The following is a 23,479-nucleotide window of genomic DNA, read 5'->3' as shown; positions in this document are numbered from 1 at the left end:
TTCTTTTCAGGCACTGTCCTGGGTGGGTGTTGTACGGGTTGAGCATCAGGTTTGAGTTCAATGTGGTATTTTCCTCCTGGCAGTTTACCAATGCCTTCAAACACATCTTTAAATTCTGACACTTACTCCTGTGTAATAGGTAAACAGTGTCTCTTTCCATTCAGGATAACTGCATCATTCATTATTTCACATGTGGGCATTTTAACTTCATCTAATTTTGGACGTAGAGCATTCACACTCGTATGGACTTGTGGAACAGGGGTTAAAGTGGGTGGTGTTACCACTGGGTGAGATGAGAATTTTTCGAGGTTTTTTTTTTTGGATTGCGAGAAGTAGAGGACAAATTGAACAAAGTGAAACCTTCTATTTTCAACATAAAATTTAGTTTCCGGACAAAAACTTCCCAGTTACATGCACGATGGTTGATTTTCTGGAAATGAAAGTAGAATTTGGCATAGAGGAGCCAGAAATTTATTTTTTTAAATTTTATTATCATTATCAGTAGCTGTTCCGAAGAGTTTTTCTTTTGAGTTTAATGTGATGGAAGAGTTTTCCTCTTCATTAAACCAGCAGAGCACTTTCCAGAGAAAGTCGACTGCAATATGACAACCTAAGAAGGAATGAAGTAAAGAGTCGTCATCCTCACAGTAATGACCACTCTTGTTGTCTTCAGTTCCATATAAATGTAATTCTTTCTTTGTGGTGACAATACGATGGGCAAGTTTATAAAAAAAATTCTTTTAATTTATTTTGCTTACTGATTGACTTTATCCGCTTAAAAATTGTGCTCCAAGAGAGAGCAAACTTTGGAAGGTCACGTTGCCACTTGCTAGGGCCAGTTGCGCAAGGTTCCCTCCTGTTCAAAAAAAGCCGGTAGTAGTCTTTGCATGTTCATTTAGATAGGTCAATCAACAACCACGGTGACAGGTGAAAAGTGGAATTCCTTATTAAGCGTTGGATAGAAACTTTCTACTGCAATGTAGAGAATTCCGTTATTAATAATGGTTTCACTACTAGGCAGCTCAAGTTGTCTCGAGGAGTAAGGCAAGGTTGTCCACTATCACCCTTTCTGTTTATTTTATCTGCGGAGATACTTGCGACTAAAATGCGGCAAGATAATTCGTTTTGCGGCATTTTTATCTTTCATAAGGAACTCAGAATTAGCCAATTTGTGGATGACACCTCTCTCATTTGCAGTAACGTAATATCGGTCCAAAACGCCTTGCTCATACTAAACGAGTTTGGGATTTTATCTGGCCTAAAACTCAACGAATCCAAAACCAGCCTTTTGGCTAGGTCCATGGAAACAGCGTACCGAAAGACCTCTCAACTTCATATGGATGAAAGAACCGCTTAAAGTCTTGGGGATTCATATCTCTTACGATAAGGCGGGAAATGAGAGAAAAAATGTCAACCAAAAAATTGAAAACCTTAATGCAAAGGCTGGGTACCTGGAGATCGCGCCAACTTTCGATCTTTGGGCACTGCTTAATCATTAAGTCTCTAGGGATTTCACAGATCGTTCACTCTGCCGCCATGCTAGACATTCACAAGGATTACGTTGCAAAAATTCAATCTTCAATTTTTAAATTTATTTGGGAGGAAAGGCAGGACAAAATTAAAAGGGAAGTTCTGTATCAAGATTATGAAAGAGATAGTCTGCGTGTGACACGCGTTGGAAATTTGTGCAAGGCTCTACGTTTGGCATTCAAAGGTTCCTAAAAAGTGACAGCCCGGGGACAGAAAATTGGAAAGTCATCCCATGTTCCTTCTTTAAGAAATATGGGGGCCTATACTTCTTGCTTCACTGTAACTTTGATGAAAATTTCCCAAAGTTGATTGAAATGCCATCCTTCTACAAGCAAATTCTGAGTTTCTTTTTGGAGCTGTAGAGTATCTATGACACGAATGGAGACCAGGAATTAATCCTTTTTAACAACATAGAAATGCAAATAGGTGGTAAAACTGTGTTTTATCAGGATTGGTTTGACCGAGGAGTCTACTCAATTTGTGACATTCTCGAGTCCAGTGGAATTTACTTGAATTTTGCAGATTTCTGTCAGAAATTTTCAGTTGAGTCCAATTTCCTCAACTATTTTTAAATTCTGTCGGCTATCCCTAAACGACTGCTGGAAAAGGCGAGGGACTCCATTGGCACCAATTCAATATTGCTAGTGTGGATGGTAATTATACACACTCCAAGATTTGCTATCGGAGATTCTCCGTACCCGAAGATTTGCACTGAAGTAGGCATCAGTTCCTTATCTCCAAACAGCGATTTGTACATGTACAAAGGCATTACGTTGCATCCCGCACCTGTGTTGATTTCACACTCAACTTGGTGAACGGGTCCTTCACTTGCTGCACTCAACCAAAGTGGCTTGATATGCTTGCTTGAAGTGTCATTAATGCTCTTAACATGATACGTCTGAATATGGTGAAACAATGCTGGCTGACTTGTGCACCCTTGGGGTGGTTTAAGTGGCATATAGTAGCCTGGATATGGGTTGATTGGAGGCTGGCTATTTTCGTCCACTGGTTCTGTCTGCAAGCCATGTACTTGAGTTTGTTTGAACTTCCTGTTCTTGCCTGGTTTTGCTCTCTTGCTCTTGCAACACTTCTGGTAGTGCCCTTTTTACCACAGTTGTGACACATTACATCCTTGGCTGGACACTTAGACTTTGGATCAGCTGGCCTTGCTCCGCAACAATAACAGTCTTGCTGCCACATTTCATCCTTGTCTTGGGAAGTGACATCTTCTTGGTGTCCCTTTCCTGATTTTCCATCTTCTCGGTGATTTTCTCGTAGCTTGTGAACTTGAGTTCACCCTTGTTGTATGGCTGTGGCTGCTGCCAATGCTGTGCTGAGAGTCTGCATAATCGATCTTTGACAATCGCTATTGTAGATGTCATTAGCAATCTCGATGACCCTGTCCGCTGTAAGCGTATCTTAGTTCTCTTCCAAACATTTCTGATACACCATTGGATTTTTGAGTCCAAGGAGAATTGCATTCCTGAGAGCTGTGGCCTCTGGACATCCACATGCGTTGGTAATTTGTCTGCACTGTTCGATGTACTCAGGTAGTTCCATGTCTCCTTGCGTTAACACCTTGTATTGAGTAACCACGACCAGTTTGGTTCCCCTCAATTTGCAGTGCTCCTCCAATTTCTCGAGATGCTTTTCCCATTTCTTCGACAAACGTCGCCTTGTCGAGAATATTTTGTCCGCGCTCTCCTGACCACTGGTAGATACACAACCATGTGAATTCTGGATCTGCTTTAGTCATCGCTTTGCATAAGACAGAAACCTTTTTCTTCCACTCTAGGAAACGCTCATGTAGTTTTCCGTCGCTTGTCCAGTCGAGAATCGGTCCTTTGTCAGCACTTTCATAGCCATTAATTTCGCTCACGTCGCTAAAGCTCCGAATTAATATGAAGGCTGGTTGTTTTCGGTCCTAACACCATGTTTCCTCATGCTTTTTGACCCTCTAGTTTTTATTACTTCCTCGAACGCAAAGCGATTGACACTAAGTTTATTTAAGAATGACTGGGAGTTGGCTGTAAACGTGATTTGTCACCTTAAAAAAACGCCAAAATTGGAGAAAGCAAAGAAATGTCAACCAAGGAAGGAGAAACGTATAACTAAACAATTCAAAGGATCACCTGAGTGGAAATTTTGAATTCTTATATTATCTTTCATGCATTCACTTGTATCTTACATCCTGTCGCAAACATGACCAAATTTGATGAACTGTAATCCACTTCAGTTCTTTTAATCCTGTATTTTCTCCACCTTTGCTTGACAGAATGTATTTATCCAATTTGTTGTATATTTGATGGCATTTGGGAATGTGACGAGAGCCTTATCAGGCCGCCTTTTTAATGTCACGCAATGCCTAAACTTGGAAATTCAAATGTGCTCTTTTACATAATGAGAACCCTGTCAAGCTTAAACATTGCAAAACATCAAGTTATTAAAGGGTCTTACATCTGATGAAACTAAAACTTCAGAAGGAATGGTAATTTCTTATTTTGGAAAATGATGACGTCACATGAAAAGCGGCAATCCTAGAAGGGCAGATGGAGTTGCTGTTGTCTTGCTCAAGGGTGTAGTCGTTAAGGTAGGTGGGTTTTCACAAAAAATGCAGAAAAATTGAGAAGACTGAGAGAAATATTTTGCGAAAAGAATGGAGAAAAAAACTTTTCTACTTTTTAAGATAAAGAGAAAAACTATTTTTGAATCTCATTAACCTCTTACGGTGAGCTGACACCTCTAGTTAAAATTCACCGTCAGTTGTCACATGTAATGCGAATTGCAGTGTGATATTTCATTTGTGCACGCGAACTGTTCTTGATCTGGTTGTTTCATCGCTAGTTAGCTTTCGTTCTTGTCAAATTTTCTTTATGCCAGGACGAGAACGCAAGAAAACTTCTTGCCCATTTTTGTCTTTGAAGAAGCCGGAGAGGTGAAAATCTGGTTGAACCCACAGGTTCAGTGTCAAAAAAGATCTTTGGCTCTGAGTGACCGTGGGTCGCACTGTAACCAAGAAGAATGGTTGAAGGAACTCCAGGACACTAGTCCTGCTAATGGAGCTGAAGGACAAAATACAACAAGTGCTAGTCTCACGAAATTGCTGGAGAACGGACACGATTCCACAAAGAACTTCCACAAAGAGAGAGTCCCGCGCAGATGTAGATGTAGACGATGTAAACCTCGAGATTTCCTCTTTTTGGATTCACGAGGCATGGTTTCAAAAAATGTCAAGAGAACGAAGAAGCCTAAACTCGAGCAACATAATGCCAATGCTGCTGACGAAATCTTCTAAGTAAAAAGAATCATGGCAGTTTATATACATACCTGTATAAAGCTCTTGGTAGTTTGTTGCTTCTCGGACAATTTCACTGAGAGTTTCCGCGCCAGAATTGTAGTCGTCTGCTTACTTCAAGTTGTCATAACCCATTGGTGTGGTGAACTGACCCGTGCCGACATCTGTCAGAGCGTGGGGGATTTTTAACACCTAATCATACCAATCTCATAAGAGGTTTTTGTCTTTTTCTCGATAAAATAAAACTGCATATAAGGATGAACATTTTTAGTTCGTTTACACGCGGCTTCGAACGGAATTGGCTGAAAATCGGCCGGTATGTTCCAGGATATCTCTTTAATTTCGCTTTCGTTTCAACGTTATGGCCTCGTAAGTGAAAAGAAACGTCCGCATTGAAAATAGCAAACTTTAGGAGGGTGTAGAAAAAAAACCAAACGATATCTAGAAAATTGCCGACACCCTTTTTGAGGGTGATGTGTGAGAAAGCATTTCCGATGTTAATCGCACCGCTCCGATAATTCATGCGCGGAAGCGAACCAGTTTAAGTGAAGCAGTGTTTCTGGGTATTTCTTTCAATATCACTGCGACAATAACTTTTCAGAAAATTTCAAAGATACGGTTGTATTCTATAACTATTAAGCTTTCAGAAAATATATACGGTGATTGGGTTTTGTTTCAAAGCGCCAGCATTAGAGCGCGATTTCAAAACACTGTCAATCCACCTACCATGATACCATAAACAAATGCATACCAAGAGATCGTTTTCACGTGACGTCATCACTTTCTAAAATCCAAAACGAAAGAGCCACCAAAGTTTTTGTCCTCGTCAGGCACAAGAGGCGGTATATTTATATCTGTTTACAATTTTACAGCTCAATAGCGTGCTTCGTTTGGAATCCAGAGCATTTTGAATTTCAGGGTTATGGAGGTGCGTGACAAGGCTATGATCAAGTTTGTCGAAAAATATATACTTATCCCATGATTTTGAGCCTTTTTAGAAGTTAAAGCATTAGGAAAAGTGCTTATGTAAATGCTTGTTTGATCAGTACTGATAATCAGTCACCTAGATAGCCAAAGTAAGTTCCAGATGTTTACACTATTTTCCGGCCACCATATTGGTGTACCACAGAGGTACACCAACATGGCGTTTTCATACTGGGCTGTGTAAATATCAGCGAAACATTTGGACGAATGTCTGAAGTTTGGGGAAATGCACAGGCCTAAAACTTGGAGAAGTGGGTTGTTTAGTTATCTTCTATAACATCATAATTTCACAGCTTTCTCCACTAGATGGTTTTCGATTTATTTTTTTATTGCGTGACAGTGAAAACGATCTATCTTCTTCCGACTTTCGTAGGTCTCGACTTTGTTATCACTTCTGAAGTGATAAAGAAATAAGTTAATAGTAGTAGTTTCTGGTGGTGGGTGAACTGGTGCAAGTGGTTTGAAAGCGGGTTCAAGTACTTTGCTGCCAGTAATTCAGTCATGTAGAGGCAACACTCGGTCCCAGACTGACGTTTCCAGCTGATGTATTGTGTTTGTGAAATCGTGAGTCAGGTCAGAGGATGAGAATTATTTTGTTCGTTTTGAAGGGTGCACACCCTGAAACCGTTGAAGTTCCATCAGGCAACCACATTAGGCGAGGTGATCAAAACTAGAGCATAAATGACGAGCTCTTGTAACATACCAAAGGAATTGCATGTAGAGTGTTAAAGGTACGACAGTGCACTGATCTACTGTTCCATCGACACGTAAAATCTACACTTTTACAATGCATTATCATCATTATCATTAGAATCCTCCTGATCATGATCATGATCATCGTCGTTGTCATCATCATCATCATCTTTCCCTTCTCTCGTGGAAAATGGGACCATCAATCCGTCCACTCCAAGCAACTTGGTCTTTTGCTGCCACCTCTGCCTCCCTTCAGGTCTTGAATCCAAGATTTTCTCTCCCTGATGATTGTTCCTCGCCACGTGTCTCTTACCCGTCCTCGTTGGCGTTTGCCTTCGGATCCCCATGCTAGTCCTATCTTGGGATTTTGATCTGAAGGCATATTCAGAACAGAATTTTACAATGCAGGCATCTACAAAGTTAGACGTTTTCGTTTTTGTTTTGTATTAGAACCTCTTTTAAATAGTTTTAAAACAAAATCAAACACTGGATGGTCACTGGTATGCCAAAGGGTTTAAATCAGAGAAAAAGCAGTTCGTAATCCCAGCATATAGTCATGGCTGCTCACGGGAACTTATACTTGCTGCATTACTGAGGGTTAAGACAGAGTTCCTGAGCGTGGTCGTCTGGAAAAGCGAGAATGATGGCAAGGATGTCTAATAGCTCTTTGGGATTCATTTTACAAAGTTCAGGCGCATTTCAATATGTAATTATTCGTTAATATATAGATTTAGCCAACCCTAAAAGCGGAGCTCGTCAGTTATTTTTTGGAATGTTGTTACTAATGAAAATAATCCAACATGTACATGTATGTGAGGTAAACTGCGAGCAGTTTTTATAGTTTCAGCCCAAACTAGGATTACATCGGCAGATTGAGGTGTGAGATGGTGTGATGATGAAAATAGAGCTAAGATTTCAAGGATTTCAGGGGAGCCACCAAAAATGTTGATCACATAACAGAACTGTCTTCTGTGCTTTTTGGTGGCATTTCTTGTTCTTTCTTATTGAGAAAGACAAGACATTGTTATTAATCATTATATTCTTTCTTAGTTAAAACGGGGACTCCCGCACAAAAGAAGTTTACACATTTTTTTGTTGTGGGGTATGACTGAAATGCAGTGGTTACAAAATATGCAGCCCCCAAATCTCTACCAAATGAAATGTCACAAAAATACCAAAATAGTATACACATGTAAAAAGTTAAAAAGTTTTCTTTTCTAACTTCATCTCCAAAGATAGTTAGCCATCTTCATTTTTGTATGGAGTCTCCTCCTGCTGAAAGGGTTTGCACCATATCTTAAAGTACAAGTATAAGCAAAATCACTCTGGCATGAATGATAAATATGATATTTTGTTGCTGATCATGAATACTTGACACACATAGAAAATACTGGTTCTGGCGCAGCTTATACAAAATAACTGTTTTCAGCTGCTGAAACGACTCCCGCCGTTAAATCCTCGCTTTAACGCTACGGATTTAACGGCGGGAGTCGTTTCAGCAGCTGAAAACAGTTATTTTGAATAAGCTGCATCCAGAACCAGTATGTTCTATGTGTGTGTGTTATGTTGCATGTTACACAACATAAAAGAAAACAAAGCGCGGATGTGACACCGAAAATGACTGCACTGATTACATACAAAAGTGTGCCAGAATTATTTTCCTATTGAAGAAGTATCTGCACAAGTATATACGCCAAGATGGCAGCCGCAAGATATTCGTCCGATGTTCTGCAATCAAACAACTGTCAACTTTCCGAGGCCATTCAAAAACTCCCTCCAGAGTTTCATGAGATAATTTACAAGGAGTATCTCGCAGTAAAAAGAAGGGAAAAAAAGGAAATGGGTTGGTGTGAGGTACATTATGATATTGAAGAGGCACCCTTCTGCAAAAAACGATCAAAACTTGTAAAGGTCATGTTTTGCCATAAATGCAACTCCTGTCACCTAAAAGGACTCTGTTACGAGTGTTATAAAAAAGGAGAAAAACACTATCTCGGCTACCCCATATATGATGAGAACGACTACGCCGAAATCTTTCAGAAATTTTACTGGGCGGCGACGATATTAACCTTCGTTCGAAGAAAAAGTTTGTTTTGAAATCTGTGAGTTGCGTGACATTTTTTCAGAAAGACTGGAACCAAATATAAATATTTCCCAGGCCCTTGGACGAGCAGTACTGAAAACATGGAGGACAACTCAAGATTTTTTGTTTGGGCCGAAAAAACGAACCAGACCAGAATTTACAAAAAAAAATACGCTCAGTAAATGCGCTGTAAGTTATTTTTTCACCACAGATGTCGAAGTGATGCGAGCAGGAGAAAACGAGAAAATAACAAGATTCGATCACAGCGTTTGATCGATTGTAACATGAAATATTCCTTGAACAAGGGACTCAATCAAGCCCGTTTAAGTTTTCTCTGCTTCTTGCATGGCTTCAACGACTTGATATGTTATCTGTCTGGCCTCTTTCTGCCAAACGGGTGTAGAAAGTTCCGTGAAAATAAATCAAATCGCGTGGAAAAGTACAATCATTTTGGCCTTCAGAAGTACTGTTGGGATATAATTTATTCAGCCAATCTCTAATTATAGCTCAAGTATGACATCATCTCGCCGCCCAAAAGCACATGTGTATGTGTATATATAGCAAAATTTAGGCAAAGGGCAGATAAGCTGCACCACAAGTGATAGGAGAGGCAAACGGATCAATATATAAAGCTTGCAGCATTATTCTTGTAATTAGCAAGCAAATGAAGGTGCTTTTGGATGTGAGGTTCCCTCTGATTCCTAATATGGCATGTACAGGCGCTTGTCAGGGGTATGGGGTGAGGCCGTCCACGGCGATTACCCCAGGTGAACCCGCCCCAGCCCAGTGGAGACTGGGGGGTGCTCAGAGATCCCTTGGGACCTCAAACCTCGTTCCCAGAGGTAAAATGGGAATCGACAGCCACCTTGTCAGCGGCGGGAAAGTCCTAGCCGGGGCTAGGCAAGAACAGCCAACGAGCACCCCCCGACAGGGCTTTTGCCCTTTTGTGTGACCTTTCACGCAACATCACGCGTGACAGTAACGTAACCCAGTTACGCAACGTCACGCGTGAAGGTAATGTGGTGTAACACAATCATCTGTTTTTTATAAGACTTAGAGAGAATTTTGTGTTTTTTTGCTCAAAATTTAGTTCAAATTTGTGCTGGATGCCACAAGTTTTTTTCTAAATTCTTGCCGAATCTGGTTTTTTATTTTTTCAAGATCTGGCTGGCGAGAATTTGTTTGTTTTTGCGCAAAGTTTGAGCGTAAAGTCTCTTTAAGTTGGCGATATTTCTGCATTTCACGTGTGATCAGTTGAAACTCCGTGTCAGAAACACAATTATCATTCAGAGCTTGTGAGACAGCTGTTTATCGAGTCATGTTTTGCAATAGCCAGAGAATGGATTCTCGAGTGTTTATTAACTTTGCGTTCAAACTTCTTGTTGACAACGGACAGGCCAGTGGAAACTGCACCAGATAAAGCTGCTATTGCGGCAACAGGTGCGCCGATAACAATTCCAAGACCAGTAAGTGATGTTGCAACAGCCCCAGAAGACAGAGCTGCCATGATGGCGCCAAGGCCAACCACAGAATAGTGAATCGCTTTCCGGGCTTTTTTATATTTTTTCAACACAAGCCTGTAATGCTCAACCTCAGCAGATATTTCTTTTTCAATTTTACTTATTTCAGTTAGCCGGAAATTCTCGGCATTTGTCGTTTCGGGAAGGCTCGGATAGATTCTTCTTTCAATCTCGGCAGGCGGCGCGCTTGGTAACACATTTGCTGAAGAAATTGTGTGTATATAAAAGAAATCTAATTTAACTCTAATTCAAAAAGAAGCGGGAAGCCCTTGAAATCAAAGAGTTCGCCATTTTCTTCTTTGACACTATTAGTGATACTATTTATAAACCTGTCTGTAGAGCGGTCATGCAAAACCTGTTGCGGAGAACCATGGTAGCTTACCTTTTCAAAAGGCTTCCCTTTTATATCAAACAGGGCCAAGACATCTGAACTTTTGCTATTGAACAGATTCTTTTCTTTGTCAATCAAATCACAATGAATAAAATATGTAGTTGGAGATGTAAGCCTTTTTACGAGTGTTATAAACTTCACCTTTCGCCCAATACCAAGCAAATTGGCTAAATCGCGATCAAGTTCAATCGGTTTCCCCCCAAAATTTTTTATTACAAGCTGGCCAACAGGTTGATTTATTTCTGTTTCCAACTGTTTATAGCCATATTTGCCGACCAGACCGTTTATTTCTTTTGCCAAGCTTTCTAAACTGTAATGCCCTGGGAGTAATTTACTAACTGATAAAGCTTTATCTTTTTCTTTATCTCCCAAGGAGGCTGAACCTTCGTTTTTCAAAGTGTCCCAGCTGTTGAATAAACTACAAGATATGAGTTTCATGAAATGTACTTTTGGTGTTGGGTCTTCAAAATAGAGAGTCTCTCCGTTCTCTTGTGTGACAATTGTGAGAACAACCATTTTATATTTAACAAACAAATTTACGTTTAAATACAATGGTGAATCGGTGGGAAGCAAAAGCGGCTGCCGCGAAGCAAAAGGCGTGGGAAAGTTTCTTGAAAAGCTTTCCAAAAGCGGACAAAAGCCGGTTTATTTCACAAGTGGATATCGATGCCAAACAGAACGTGACAGCAGAGGTGTTTTTCAAAGAAAGCGAAGAGTTATTTCAAAGCGTCTTCGGTTCGGACAGAAAATATTGGAGCGCGGAAATGAAACAAGTGCTCGGTTTGGGAGACAGTGGGGGTTTTCCTTATCAATTGGTGCCACTTGGTTCAAAAGTTTCTTTGCCCATCCCTGCGGAGCCTTTCAGTGGTAAAGCGCCAAGCTTGAAGAAAATATTCAATGCCGAAATCAAAATCTACGTCACGCCTGACCAATATTTCATAACAAAATTGAGAGAAATATTTCAAGAAACCAAACTCAGGCATACTTCTGGAGCTGAATCAAAACACTGGTTAGGAGGGCCTGACATGAAATATTGGCCACAACAGCTCAATTTCGCTGTTTTCTGCGCGACACAAGGGTGTGGAATTTCTCGCGACATCTTTCACAACGGGCTAAACCTGCCCCCGCAGATAAGAGCTTTCTACATCTTCCACGTATATTTCACTGTCAGGTACGTTTTGTACCAGCTTGGGGAGATCCAGAGCATAAGCACTTTGCTCAGAGATCTGACGTTCAATCAATTCAACAATCATTATGACGTTGCTTCATACAAAAGGCTATGCAACAAGTTCGGCATAGACCTGTTGAGCGATTTCCGCTATACACACGGGGCAAAGCACGGTCTGGGAAGCGTTTACATATACGCGTCTGGCGCGACTAAAACTGACTATCTATACCCAGGATGGAACAAATTCAGCAATGAAGACGGCAAAGCGATTCAAGGAGACTTGATTTATTTCGTTCAGCTGGACACTGGCGGGGATACCCAAGCGGACTGGTTCGTGCCAAACACAGCCTCCGGTTTGACGCAGGCGGGGTTGGTGAGAATCAACCAGTCAATCAAAGCCTTTGTTTACTGCATTCTGGGTTCGCAAGTCAACGTCCACAGCAGCATTCTTGGTTCTGGTGGCCGGGCGAAAGAAGCCCAGAGCGAGTTCCTGGTGCTGATGGAAGATGCGATCAGACAGCCCGACCTGGCCAAGAGCGTGCAAAGGTACCAGCTCGCGGTGGATCAAGTGAAGGTTAGGCTCAATCTTGCTGTAGCCACCATGGCCTGGCTTATGCCCGTGCAAATGATAATCAACACCGAAAGCATGGTCGGTTACAACAACAAGCTGAAACAGGCAGTTCCTGGAATGCAGCTTGGCATTAACAATGAGGTGAATCCAGACACAAAAAAAGCTGCGCTCAAACTAATGGCAGGCGGCCCGTAAAAAATTAACCCGCCCAACAGCCATCCTTCCAACCCGATACACAAAGCTGCAACAGCTGAATCAAGGAAATCAGCTTCGACCGAAACTCACCAAGCACAGCCAACGGCGCAAAAAACAGATCCCACAATTTCAGAAAAAACACCGCAACACGAAATTAACAAAACAGCTGTCATTATTGGTGTAGTAGGATTCTCAGCTTTGCTGTTCATGGCTTGGCGGTAAAGTTAACGCCGCTTATTAATATATTTTTCAAACAAAAAGGCCACCGCGGCAAGAATAAGCAGCCAGGTGTGCTCAGCCAGAAACCCAACGACTTGGCCAGCGGCTTTGAATAGAAAGCTCACGATTGCCCCGAGGAGCCCAGGCAGTATGTAAGCGATTTTTTTGCCGAGCGCTTTTAGCCCATTTCCCAAAGCCTTACCAGTGGCTTTCAAACCTCTGGTGAGGGCCCCGATGACAGCTCCGATTGTGGCCCCAGCAGCAAGAAATATTGCTGTTAGCATCATCCCATATTTTTTGAAGATGTCTTTCACTCTTTCCAAAACAGGCTTCTCTCCATCTTCAAGCTGAGTGGTATCTCTCCTGATTTCTTCAAGCCGGGCATCAACTCGACTGATCTCTTTGTCACGCCACTCCACTCTTTCTTCTGCCGCATCTTTTGCGTAAGGCGCCGTATCTTTATCGTTCATAAACTCAAGGTCTTTTTCCTGTGCCTTTTCCAGTTCTTCTTTATCAATTTGTAGAAGTTTCATTTCTCTTTCCATGTATTAATTTTTCACACCAAGTATTGCTTGGAACGCTTTTTCTTCTTCCTTCAGTCTTTTTCTTTCTTGATCAATATCTGAAATTTTTTTTCTGCTTCTTGTTTTCGTTCGGGTGTAAAGTCTGTTTCTTCATTATCCAACAACTTTTTGAATTCAAACTTCCTTCTCTGCTCAATTACTTCTTTTCATTTCTTCATTGCTTTGAGAGCTTCGAGTGCATCTTTTCCTTTTTCTGCTACATCTACTGCTTGTGAATCTTACTGCACCTGAATATCTTCCTCCAATATTGATCTATCTTTTGCCGCTTGAACACTTCCCTCATATGTGCTTCTTGCCTTTTGATGTTCTGTTTCAAGACTTCTCAATTCTCTTTTCAGTTTGTCAATTTCCTCTTGTGAACCCTCTTCATTTTCAAGATCGTCGACCTGTTGTTGTTTCTTTCTCATGGTTTCTCTTATTTCATCCATTTATTTTTTAATTTTTTCTTTCTGTGAAGCCTCGTATTGCTTCTCTTCGAGCTCTTTTCATTTTTCGTATATCGTTTGTTGAACCCTCTCGTATTTGGAAGCCCAGAGAGCAGTTTTTATTTCTTTCGAAAGGTTTGGATTTATCCGATCTCTTCCCGTGCTCTTGTCTTTGGTAAACAGGTCATACGTTTTTTTGCCAGCTCCAAACATTTTGACTTGGAGCTTCCCCTTTGAGCTGTATGAAACCTCAAGCTCGCTTGAGCTCATGGCCGGAAGGAGATCTTTTGCAGCAACCCATGCTTGTTCACTCAGGGCCTGAGCTCTGGTGAAAGGGGTTTCCGCAAAAGAAGTTTCAGGCATCCCGCTTTTTTCATTCTACATTGTCTGCATTGGAATCTCTTCTTTACCATTTGGCATAGATGCATCGTCTGGGATGAAAGGAGTCGTTTCGTTGACATCTTTACTTTCATCATCATCATCATACCAATCGTCTGGGTCAAAAGCAGGGTTTTCAAAGCTTGTCCCTTCACCTTCCGCCATAGCAATATATTTCAATCCTCTTATTTTAAATTAGAGAAAATCGCCGGTTTATTATACAATGGCTGTGCAAGAGAACTTTCTCCCAACGTACAACGAAAAAATATTACGTGCCATGAAGGCTGAGCACGCGGTCAAGCGAATCACCTTTCTCCGCTCCGAAGCCAACCCGATACGCTGTATGTTTCAGTGCCCAAGCTGAACGAGAACAAGGTTCTGGTGCCGGGCTCCCTAGTGCTTCGCTTTGACATCAACCTTTCTGGAGGGCACGCCAACAACTTCCTTGTCCAGAACGTCGCACGGGCGCTCGTTGACAAGCTGGTCATGAAGTTTGGAGGCACTATCCTGCAAGACACGGTTGGGTATGACATCTACAAAATCTTTGAAGACCTTTTTCTTTCGCAGGAAAATCGCAACGGCATGATTCTCGAGGGGATTCAGAGCAAGGATCTATCCAAGATCCGCTCAGGTGCGGGAGACAAGAAAACCTCGGGTGTCGACGATGAAGAAAAGCTGACCGAGGTCTACGGAAGCAAGTACTGGATCAGGCTTGACCACCAGATCGTGTCTGGCAATGGCGCTTTATACCCTCAGGCCTTTTACAACGACCTCACATTCGAAGTAACCCTTGCACCAGCTTCACAAGCGGTCAGAGGCTCTGACACAACCGGGCTGAAATACAAGCTGACCAACATCCAGCTTAAGTACAAAATGCTCCGCAGCAAGACTCTGGCAGACGAGGCGCGCAGCGTTTACTCCAGCGGCAAAGAGTTCGTTTATGACCACGTGTCGCGTGAAAAAGTGGTGACTTTCAAAAAAGGCACTGATAAGAGGATCAACATCAAGGTCGACGCCCAAAGAAGGTCGCTAAAAGCCATCCTCCTGCTTTTCATTGAGCCATATGCTAAAGGCGCCAGAGATTCAGAAAAATATGTCTTCCCGGATCTGACGAAAGTCAGCGTCACGATCAATGGCTCGCCCAACATGATTTACAACAACGGCATCAAAGGCATTGACATGTGGTGGGAGGCCCACCGCTTATTTGTGAAAGAAAAAAATAAGACAGAGCACATGGATTTGAAAAAGTTTTACGCCGGTGACAGGTTCGGGCTTGTGATTGATATGCGCTCCATGCCGGACCAGTCGATGCGCGGAAGCGGCATGCGCATTGTGAACAGTACAGACGGTGTCCAGCTGGAAATTGAGAGGAAAGCCAAAGGCTCAGGCAACGTGAACTGCCATGTATTCGTGATCTCCGACTCCCAGTTCAACGTTATGGACAGACAGCTACAATCTGTACGGTATTGAATATGAACATGGACCCAAGCAAGATACCCTTCAACGCTCTCATCGTGGGGCCGACCAATTCAGGCAAATCGAGGTTTGTGGTTGACCAGATCTACGGCCCTTTCCGCTTCAAGTTCGACTACATCGTGCTCATCTGCCCGACATTCGCGCACAACAAGACCTACTACCGAATTGGAGAAAACAATCTAAGAATGAATGTGATAGTATGCGAGCAGCACGAGGTGGAAATGTGGTTGAAGCTCGTGAGATGACTTTTCGAGGGTGCCAACACGCTCATAATCCTCGATGACTGCGCAGCCTCGAAAGATGTGAAAGGGCGTGCAGGCGAGCTGGTGAATCTCACCTTTTCTGCTCAACATATGGGCATCAGCGTTTGGGTGCTGACCCAGAAGATGACCGGCATAACAGCTTCCTTCCGGGAGAACATGCCAGCGATGGTTCTCTTACACCCCCTCGGCCAAGACCACGAAAGCCATTTTTGATGATTACGCTGGCGAACTCTCCCTGGATGAGTACAAAGGTCTGGTTTCAAAGCTGAAAGAGCGAAAGTTCTCTTATCTTGTGTTCTCGCTTCGCCACCCCTACGGGGTTAAGTTATTTTGAATAAAAAAATGAAAGTTGAATATAGTCTTGAACAATGGCTGAAGAAGAGGCCGTGTTAGCAGAAGTTATGAACCTACTTCAAACCGAGCCCGAGCCATCGAGTGGTCCAGCAGGTGGCATAGTTCCAACCGCCCCGGGACCTGACGTTCCTGCTCTTCGCGAGCAGCTGGCCGTGCTGGTATCCACAAAAGACGCCATCGAAGTGCAGTTAACCCACAAGCAGGTGAAGCGCCTGAGCGACAAAGATGTCGAGAAATACACCAAACGCTACGAGACATACGTGGGCTCAAAGACAACAGAAAGTTTGATCGACAGCTTTATTTTTCTTGTATCCAAAGCGGTCGGAATGTCCGTTAACATCAAAGACATCGATGCTTATCAAAAAGAACTCAGAAACGACTACATCATAAACAAAGAGCTCTCCAATCTGGCCGGCAACCTTGCTTTGAAGTGTGGCCGGTTTCTTGCTGCGGCCAACGCGGCGCTGATCACCACAAAACATATTGATTTTAACTCCCATTTGGAGAGAAATGCGGAAGTGAAACTGGAAGAAATTCCGCAGCATTCCTCAACAACTGCTGAGGAATTGCAGACAAATTCTGAGTAATTTCTAAGCATTATTATATTTGCTTAGCATACACCTTTGTTTCAGAATGTCTACCGAACAATCCGAGAGCGCACCTTCCGTCACATCGCCTTCGCAGGTCGATGTCACACAGCAAGCAACAATTCCAACTGCAACCACGCAGCCCGCAAAAAATCCCAAGCGTGTGGCTGCTGGCAAAGCGACAGCTGAAAAAACGCGGCTGGCCCGGGAACAACAGAAAAAAGTCGCAGCTGAGGCTGGTATCATAATCGTGAAAAACAAGGCAAAAGCCACCACCGCGGCCCCTGAGCCAGCCCCGACTACAGAAGGCAAAAGCCCAAAGTGCAGCGGAGAAAAAAATAGCAGCCTCAGCACCACCCAATGGCTTGCTGTTGGTAGCTTAGTCGTTTCACTGGTCGGGATTTATTACAAATGTGAAGAACTCAAGGCCGTATTCGACAAAGAAATGCCTGAGCCCGCGTGTGTTGAGCCAGAACCCGCTCGCACGACACAGCCAAGAGTTTTAAGACAAATGGATTAAACATTTTCACCTGTAATATATTGACATGAAGAAAGTTGACGTTCCCCAAATTCTTATCTCTTTCTCCCCCATTTTTGGCATCACGCTGTTATGGTACGACTTCAATGTAAAGGTTTTTCATACAAGCCGCGATCTTTTGCGTGGAACTTTGTGTGAAGAGAAGGCCGCAGAAAATGAGGAAGAAGACGCAGAAAAAAAACCCGAAAATTGGTATCGAGCTATTTTGCGTGTGCACCCTGACAAAGCTTCAGAAAACGAAGATATCAATTAATTTACTTTTAAACTTTTGTTCTTTTCTTGTAATAACCAACCATGGCCCACGAAGTTCTTGTCAAGGCCTTAGGTAATGTTTTCTTCTCTCTTGGAAAAGTGCGTTCCGATAAGTATACAGAAAATGTCAAAAAAGTTTTTCAAGTTTTTGCTGAAATTTACCCACCCATGACTGAAGAAATGTTTGAAATTATGTATGGGGATTTTTGCAGTTTTCAGGAAAACTTCAATATCCCCAAAACCCCAGAAAACGTAAAAGCCGCAAAAATTGTAGGAGATCTTTTTCACACTCTTTCTCGAGAATTAGACGCAGAAGACGCGGAAGATACAGAAGATGTAGAAAGAGTTGGGCAAGCCAACATAAAAAACCTTGCCCAACTCTTAACAGAATTGAGTAAAAACAGTTCGGCATAAATTATTTTGTTTTAAACTTTTGTTATTTTCCTTATATCAAACGCTACCATGTCCGACAACAAGCTTGTGAAGACCATCATTGACGCCGCTACTCTCACTGGCTTAGTAGCTGGCATAGGCTGGGACGCAAAAAAGGTTGTAAAGGGAATTTCACTTCTGATCCCAGCAGCAGTGCGATGAATTACGTGAAGTTCACCGCCGTCATAGCGGGTAGCATTGCACTCAAACAGTACCTTGAGGACCAAAAAATCCTTCCCACCAGCGTCTGAAATTAATGATTTAAAAAAAGACTCTGCTATATAACAAGCAAGCATCGCGATTATGGTTGGTGGGGCTGTGTTGAACGCCACGGCTTTTATCGGCGGCAATTATATGGCGAGAGCGCTTGGTGGGGGTGACAAAGCTGCACTTGAAGAAAAGGAGTGCCACGATAAAGCCCTCGAGGCGTACCAAGCAGCTTACGCCAAATACACGCGCGACCGCACCCATCTTCTCGACTGGATTGCGACCAACGCGCAAATAAAGGCGTCGGCCAAGCAGAACTTCACCAACACTGACTATGCCTTCAAACTCTACAACCAGGCGCATCCTGAGGAACGAACGATATCCCCCAAAGAGCCCAAGTTCTCAGATTTCTATCAGCCAAGTGAACAGCAGAAAAACGGTGAACTCATGTTCGTGGGAGCTGGGGCGCTCGCTCTGGGCTACGCAGCCTTCCGGTTCCTTTAAACTTTTTTTAACTCCTTACTTATAGTAACACTATGGACGACAAACTCGCAAAGATATACTACAGCCCTGGGGGCTACTGGAAAGGTATCGCCGCAATCAAAAAATTAGCTGAAGCCGCCAAGGTACCTGAAGAAACCGCAAAAAAGTGGCTGATCAAGCAAGCGCTCTGGCAGATATTCCTCCCCGCGCCGAGGCGAATTCCTCGGCCGAAATTCGACGTTCCCACACCCAACTCGGTCCACCAGGCGGACCTTCTTTTTCTGCCGCACGACAAACTGCCCCGCGGGCGCAAAGTTTTCAAATACACGCTGACCGTTGTCGACGTGGCCAGCCGCTACAAAGAGGCCGAACCCTTGACTTCGAAAAATTCTGATGAGGTCGCCCAGGCCTCTCAGAAGATTTACAAGCGTGCGCCTCTGAAATGGCCTCAAATGCTGCAGGTTGACCCAGGGCGCGAATTTATGGGTGCTGTCACAAAAGAGATGGAAAAGCACGAAACATATATCCGGCGCGGGCGCGTTGACATTCACCATGACCAGGCCATTGTTGAACGTTTCAACCGCACCCTGTCTGAGCGCTTGTTCGGGCACCAGTACGCCGTTGAAATGCGACTCCTGAGGGCCAGCGGTCCACTGCCTGGGTGAAAAGACTTCCAGAAGTTGTTTTGGCTTTGAACAACGAGGTAACAAGCCTTATCGGTAAGAAACCTGCCGTTGCCATCAAAGAAAAAGCTGTTTACGTAGGGCCATCGACATCTTATTCAAGGCCTGTTGGAAAAAGCGAAAAAATACTCCCCTCCCTTGTCCAAGTTCGTTATCTCTACCAACCCGGAGAGCTTGAAGGCGGTCTAAAAAGAGCCACAGATCCAATCTGGTCTTTGAAGGTTTTCAGCATTGAAAGATCTTTCACCAAACCGAATCAACCCGTTCTCTACTATTTGCACGACGGTCCCAAGCGCGGCTTCGTGCGTGAAGAACTGCTGGTTGTCCCTCCAAACACACACTTACCCCCAGAGCAACTTTGAAACTTCGGCTTCCAACTCTCTAAGTTCATCATCTGTTAATGTAGGCAATATATCGATGATGATGTACCCGTAAGCTTTTGTATGGATACCATCGTCACCTATCCATCGCTTTGAATCAAACGGTGAAAGCGAAATTCTGTTTAGATGCATGCCGTAGATCTCGTGTCCCTCGGTTTGAAGAATGTTCATTCCATGCCATTGCTGCTTCGCACCAAAAAGCGTTTCCTTGTACTTTTCATGCGTTATTTGTTTCTTGACAATGCTCTTTTTTACGCCCTTTGCTTTTTTGATATTTTTTTCGTCCGCCTTCAAGATAGTACATTTTCAGTCTCAGACACACACACTCTGCTATGGGGGTTACGGCACATTCGTCTTTCATTTTGCCCAAGACCTTTCTGTTGGTGTTTGAGTGGAGTGGATGCTCCTTCGGGTAGTTGCTCGTATCATACAGATTTTTGTTCGTTTCGATGTCTTTGTAGACGTCGTCTGTTTCAATCTCAAGCAGAAGGCTGTCGGTGTCTGTGTACAAGAGCTCGCACCTTGAGCTGTATTGTTTTTTTAGCTCGTTGTAAAAGAAGTCGTACATCAGGATCTTGCTGTTGTCAAGGATCGTCATCCCCGTGTAGACTGGCTTGTTGAGAAGCAGCTTGCTTTTTCACATGTCGATTCCAACCAGGTCGTTTGAAAAGAAAACGTGCCTTGAGAACAAAGGGCTGGCAACCAATTTCCTTATTTTCTTCGTCTCATTGGTGCGCACTATTTTTATGTCAACACGGTTACGCAGGTTTTCCATGGTTTTGCCGAAAACTGAGTTATTCGTGAGCTTGTAAAAGTTCTTTTGAAAGTCGCTCTTTGCGTTTTTCCTGAATTCTGTGTTCATCCGGATGTACGGCTCCATCCAGCATTCTTGTTCGAACTCCAACACCCTGTGCACGCTCTTCAGTTTCATGCCCTGCTTCAGATAAAACTACAAGTTTCTGTAATGCACGACATAGTTCCTTTTGTCCTCAAGCATCAGCAGCAGCTTCTTGCTGTCCGGGGGTTTGAGCTCCAGGTCTTCCATCAACCTGTTTTAGTAGGCCGACATCCACTCCTTTTTCACGGCCTTTTTCTCCGGCGCCAGGGGATAGCTGTTGTGCTCCTCATGCAGTTCTGCTGGATATTCAAGATCAACCTCAACAATCCAACCATTCTTTGCGTTTTCTGTTTTCTTTAGGATCTCCTCCTCTGTGGGCATGACACGTTTCCATTTGAAATCTCTTTTCGGGAGGGGCTTGCTCATTGCCCATCCGTAAAGGTTGTTTGCGTCGAGATACATGATGAATTTTTTTGGCTTGCTTGGGTCATAGTCCGGTACTAGCGGGTTGTTTGCTTTGGCGTATCTCTTGCTTACCATGGAGATTCCGCCCCGCATTCCCCTTTCCACTAAGAGATGCATTTCAAGGTCTGTGAATAACTCAAGTTCGAGCCCCGTCTTTTTCAAGAGCGCGTCCCAGCTGAGGCCTGGCGACGTGAAATAATGCGCCGGATCTAACCCGTACTGCTCTTGGCACAGGTTTCGGAAGTTCTCGAAAACATCAGCCAAAAGTGCGACATCCGTTTTCACGTAAAGATCGTGATAATCGCCCAGCGTTTTGCATTCGAAAGCCTCCCAGACAGTCTGCGCGTGCGCGTACTCTTCGTCTGTTATGTGCTTGTCGTTCAGCTTGCTGTAAAACTTCTCTTTGTCCGAAAGCCTTGTCTCGCTAAAGCTTTCCCATGAGTCCATGTACTCGTAAGGGTAGATCCCTTTTTTGTAAAGCAGGTCGCTGCCTTTTGAAATCGTTGATGTTATTTTCAATGACTCCTTTGCTGTTGCGCTTACAAGTGAATCAAGGCTTCCTTGCAAAAAGTTCAAGCTGTCGATGAAATGCACACCCCCAACTGAAAATGTGATGTATTTCTCCATGTTGGCGATGCATTTCACCTCTTTCTGCAGCTGTGACATCGCTTGCATTAAATGGTGTGCGTCGTAGCCCCTCAGGTTGTGAAATACAACTGGTATTTGGTCCGTCTTGGGATTTATTCGCAATTTCTTATTGCATTCGCTGTGCGCGGCTCCGCGTTACCTGCCCGTTATGTGGCGATGATCCTTTACTGCGTCTCTGAAGTTTTGCTTCATCAAAGATTCTGCGCAGAACAAACATGTTTCCTGATTTTTGTCAATACATTTGTCTATTTTGTCTTTTTCTTTTCTTTCTCTTTTTGGCCCAACAAATTTTATTTTTTTGAGTGTGACGTAATAACATCCTTTGTGACTTTGGCCGCAATAACGGCCTGTGTTATGGTCACAGACGGGTATTGAGTCTAAGAATTCGTCTTTTATCAAACTTTTGTTACAAATGTGGCAATCATTTGCTTTTTTGAATTTTTCCCAGTGTTCGGCCGTCATATCAATCGGCTTTGGTGCGGCCAAACTCTCTCTTATTTTCTCCTCTTCCTGCAGAATGTCACATAAAAACTTTCCCACCGCGTTTTCACCCCTGTAAACTTTTGACCCTGAAACTTCACCATCGCTTCTCACAACCATGTAAGAGTACCCGCACGCCTCATGCCTTTCGGTCTTCTCTGTGTAGCTTTTTTGCACTCTCTCTGGCTCACGCTCACAGCCTGGAATCTTTCTGACTAAAGCCTGAAAGTCCGCATAAATCACGTAGGGTATCTTCATCTGTTTTTTGTGATTTTGGAAAGAAAGGGTGTTTTTCCCCTCCCCTGGCATCTCAATCCTTGTCGGCCTGCCGTTCACACCATTACAATATTTTTTGTGGTCCTCGAGCAAGTTTGCTTTTGTGAAACGCGATAAGCACATCAAGCAATGGTGGGTTTTGTTGTTCAATGACTTATCAAACAGCAGAGCGCTCACCCGTTTTACACAACAATAGTGTTGTACTTCCCCCGACTCAATTAATATCAGGTTTACCTGCTTCACATTCTTTTCTTCTCTTCTGTCACTTAGCCTGAGCGGGAACACGTTGTTGTTTTCACAGCCAAATAATGTTATTGCGAGGCTTTTGTTTTGAGCCTCAAGCTTGTCTATCTGTTTTATCGGTGTTGGGAAATCGATGCCTTCGTAGTTAATACCATCGTTAACCGGATATTTGCTTGGTCTTTGCGGGTCTTTTCCATTTTTCGGAGGAAATAAAGCGGCTCTGAGAGCCCACTTCAGGCATTCGTTGTCTCTGTTTTTCACGTTGATTATTGCCTTCTTATTCGCCAGCCAAGCTGGAAGAGGTAAATAGGTTCCTCCAGGAATTAAATGATAGATTTCGACATCTACGTACGCGATCGTTATTCTTTCAATTTCCCATCCTGATCCCTTCTCAAACCAGTGCTCTATTTCTCCTTTTGTGTTTTCAATAAATTCATCAAATTTTTGCTCTATCTGGGTCTTATCAGGCCTCATGAAAAGGTACGGTTGGTTATTTTTATCACGAAAAAAGTGATTTATGTCTTGCGTTTTTCCGTCTCTTTCTCTTGAAAACTTTACTTCTAACGCTAAACTTACTTTTGCGCTTTTTAACCTTTGGACTTCTTGTTCAGCCAAATCGATGAACTTTTCTTTATTTTCTCTTGCGAACATCAAGAGATCTTTTTTGTTTGGATTTCTTTCAGATACATCCAGTCTCCATGTACGAAGATCTGGGGAATTATATTGATATGTTTGGAACCCGTCGAATAATGGGTGTTTTTCTGGTTCTAATGGTTCACGTTGTTTTGTGTTTACCCTCATAGGTATTCGGCCGTAAAACATTTGCAGAACATCCGAC

The 23,479-nt window shown here is 43.1% G+C and overlaps 2 protein-coding genes across 2 annotated transcripts in view; both read left to right on the top strand.

Annotated features, from left to right (window-relative positions):
• LOC149109323 (neural cell adhesion molecule 2-like) overlaps window positions 1–23,479 on the top strand; it is a 78,886-nt gene that overhangs the window by 27,798 nt on the left and 27,609 nt on the right. The gene's annotated exons all lie outside the window — the stretch shown is intronic.
• LOC149109324 (uncharacterized) lies at window positions 18,233–18,649 on the top strand. The gene has a single exon (XM_089294090.1). It carries the CDS (start codon window positions 18,242–18,244, stop codon window positions 18,647–18,649), a length of 408 nt encoding a protein of 135 aa, XP_089150216.1. The 5' UTR covers window positions 18,233–18,241.

Source organism: Orbicella faveolata, unplaced genomic scaffold, assembly GCF_042242905.1.
Source record: "Orbicella faveolata isolate gen_17 unplaced genomic scaffold, um_ofav_v1 contig_25, whole genome shotgun sequence".
NCBI lineage: Eukaryota > Metazoa > Cnidaria > Anthozoa > Scleractinia > Merulinidae > Orbicella > Orbicella faveolata.
This window is presented reverse-complemented; position numbering and strand designations above follow the sequence as displayed.

What these genes read in the sequence shown, in the direction of transcription:
- LOC149109324 (XM_089294090.1), top strand. Translation starts at nt 18,242, where the DNA reads ATGGTTGGTGGGGCTGTGTTGAACGCCACGGCTTTTATCGGCGGCAAT.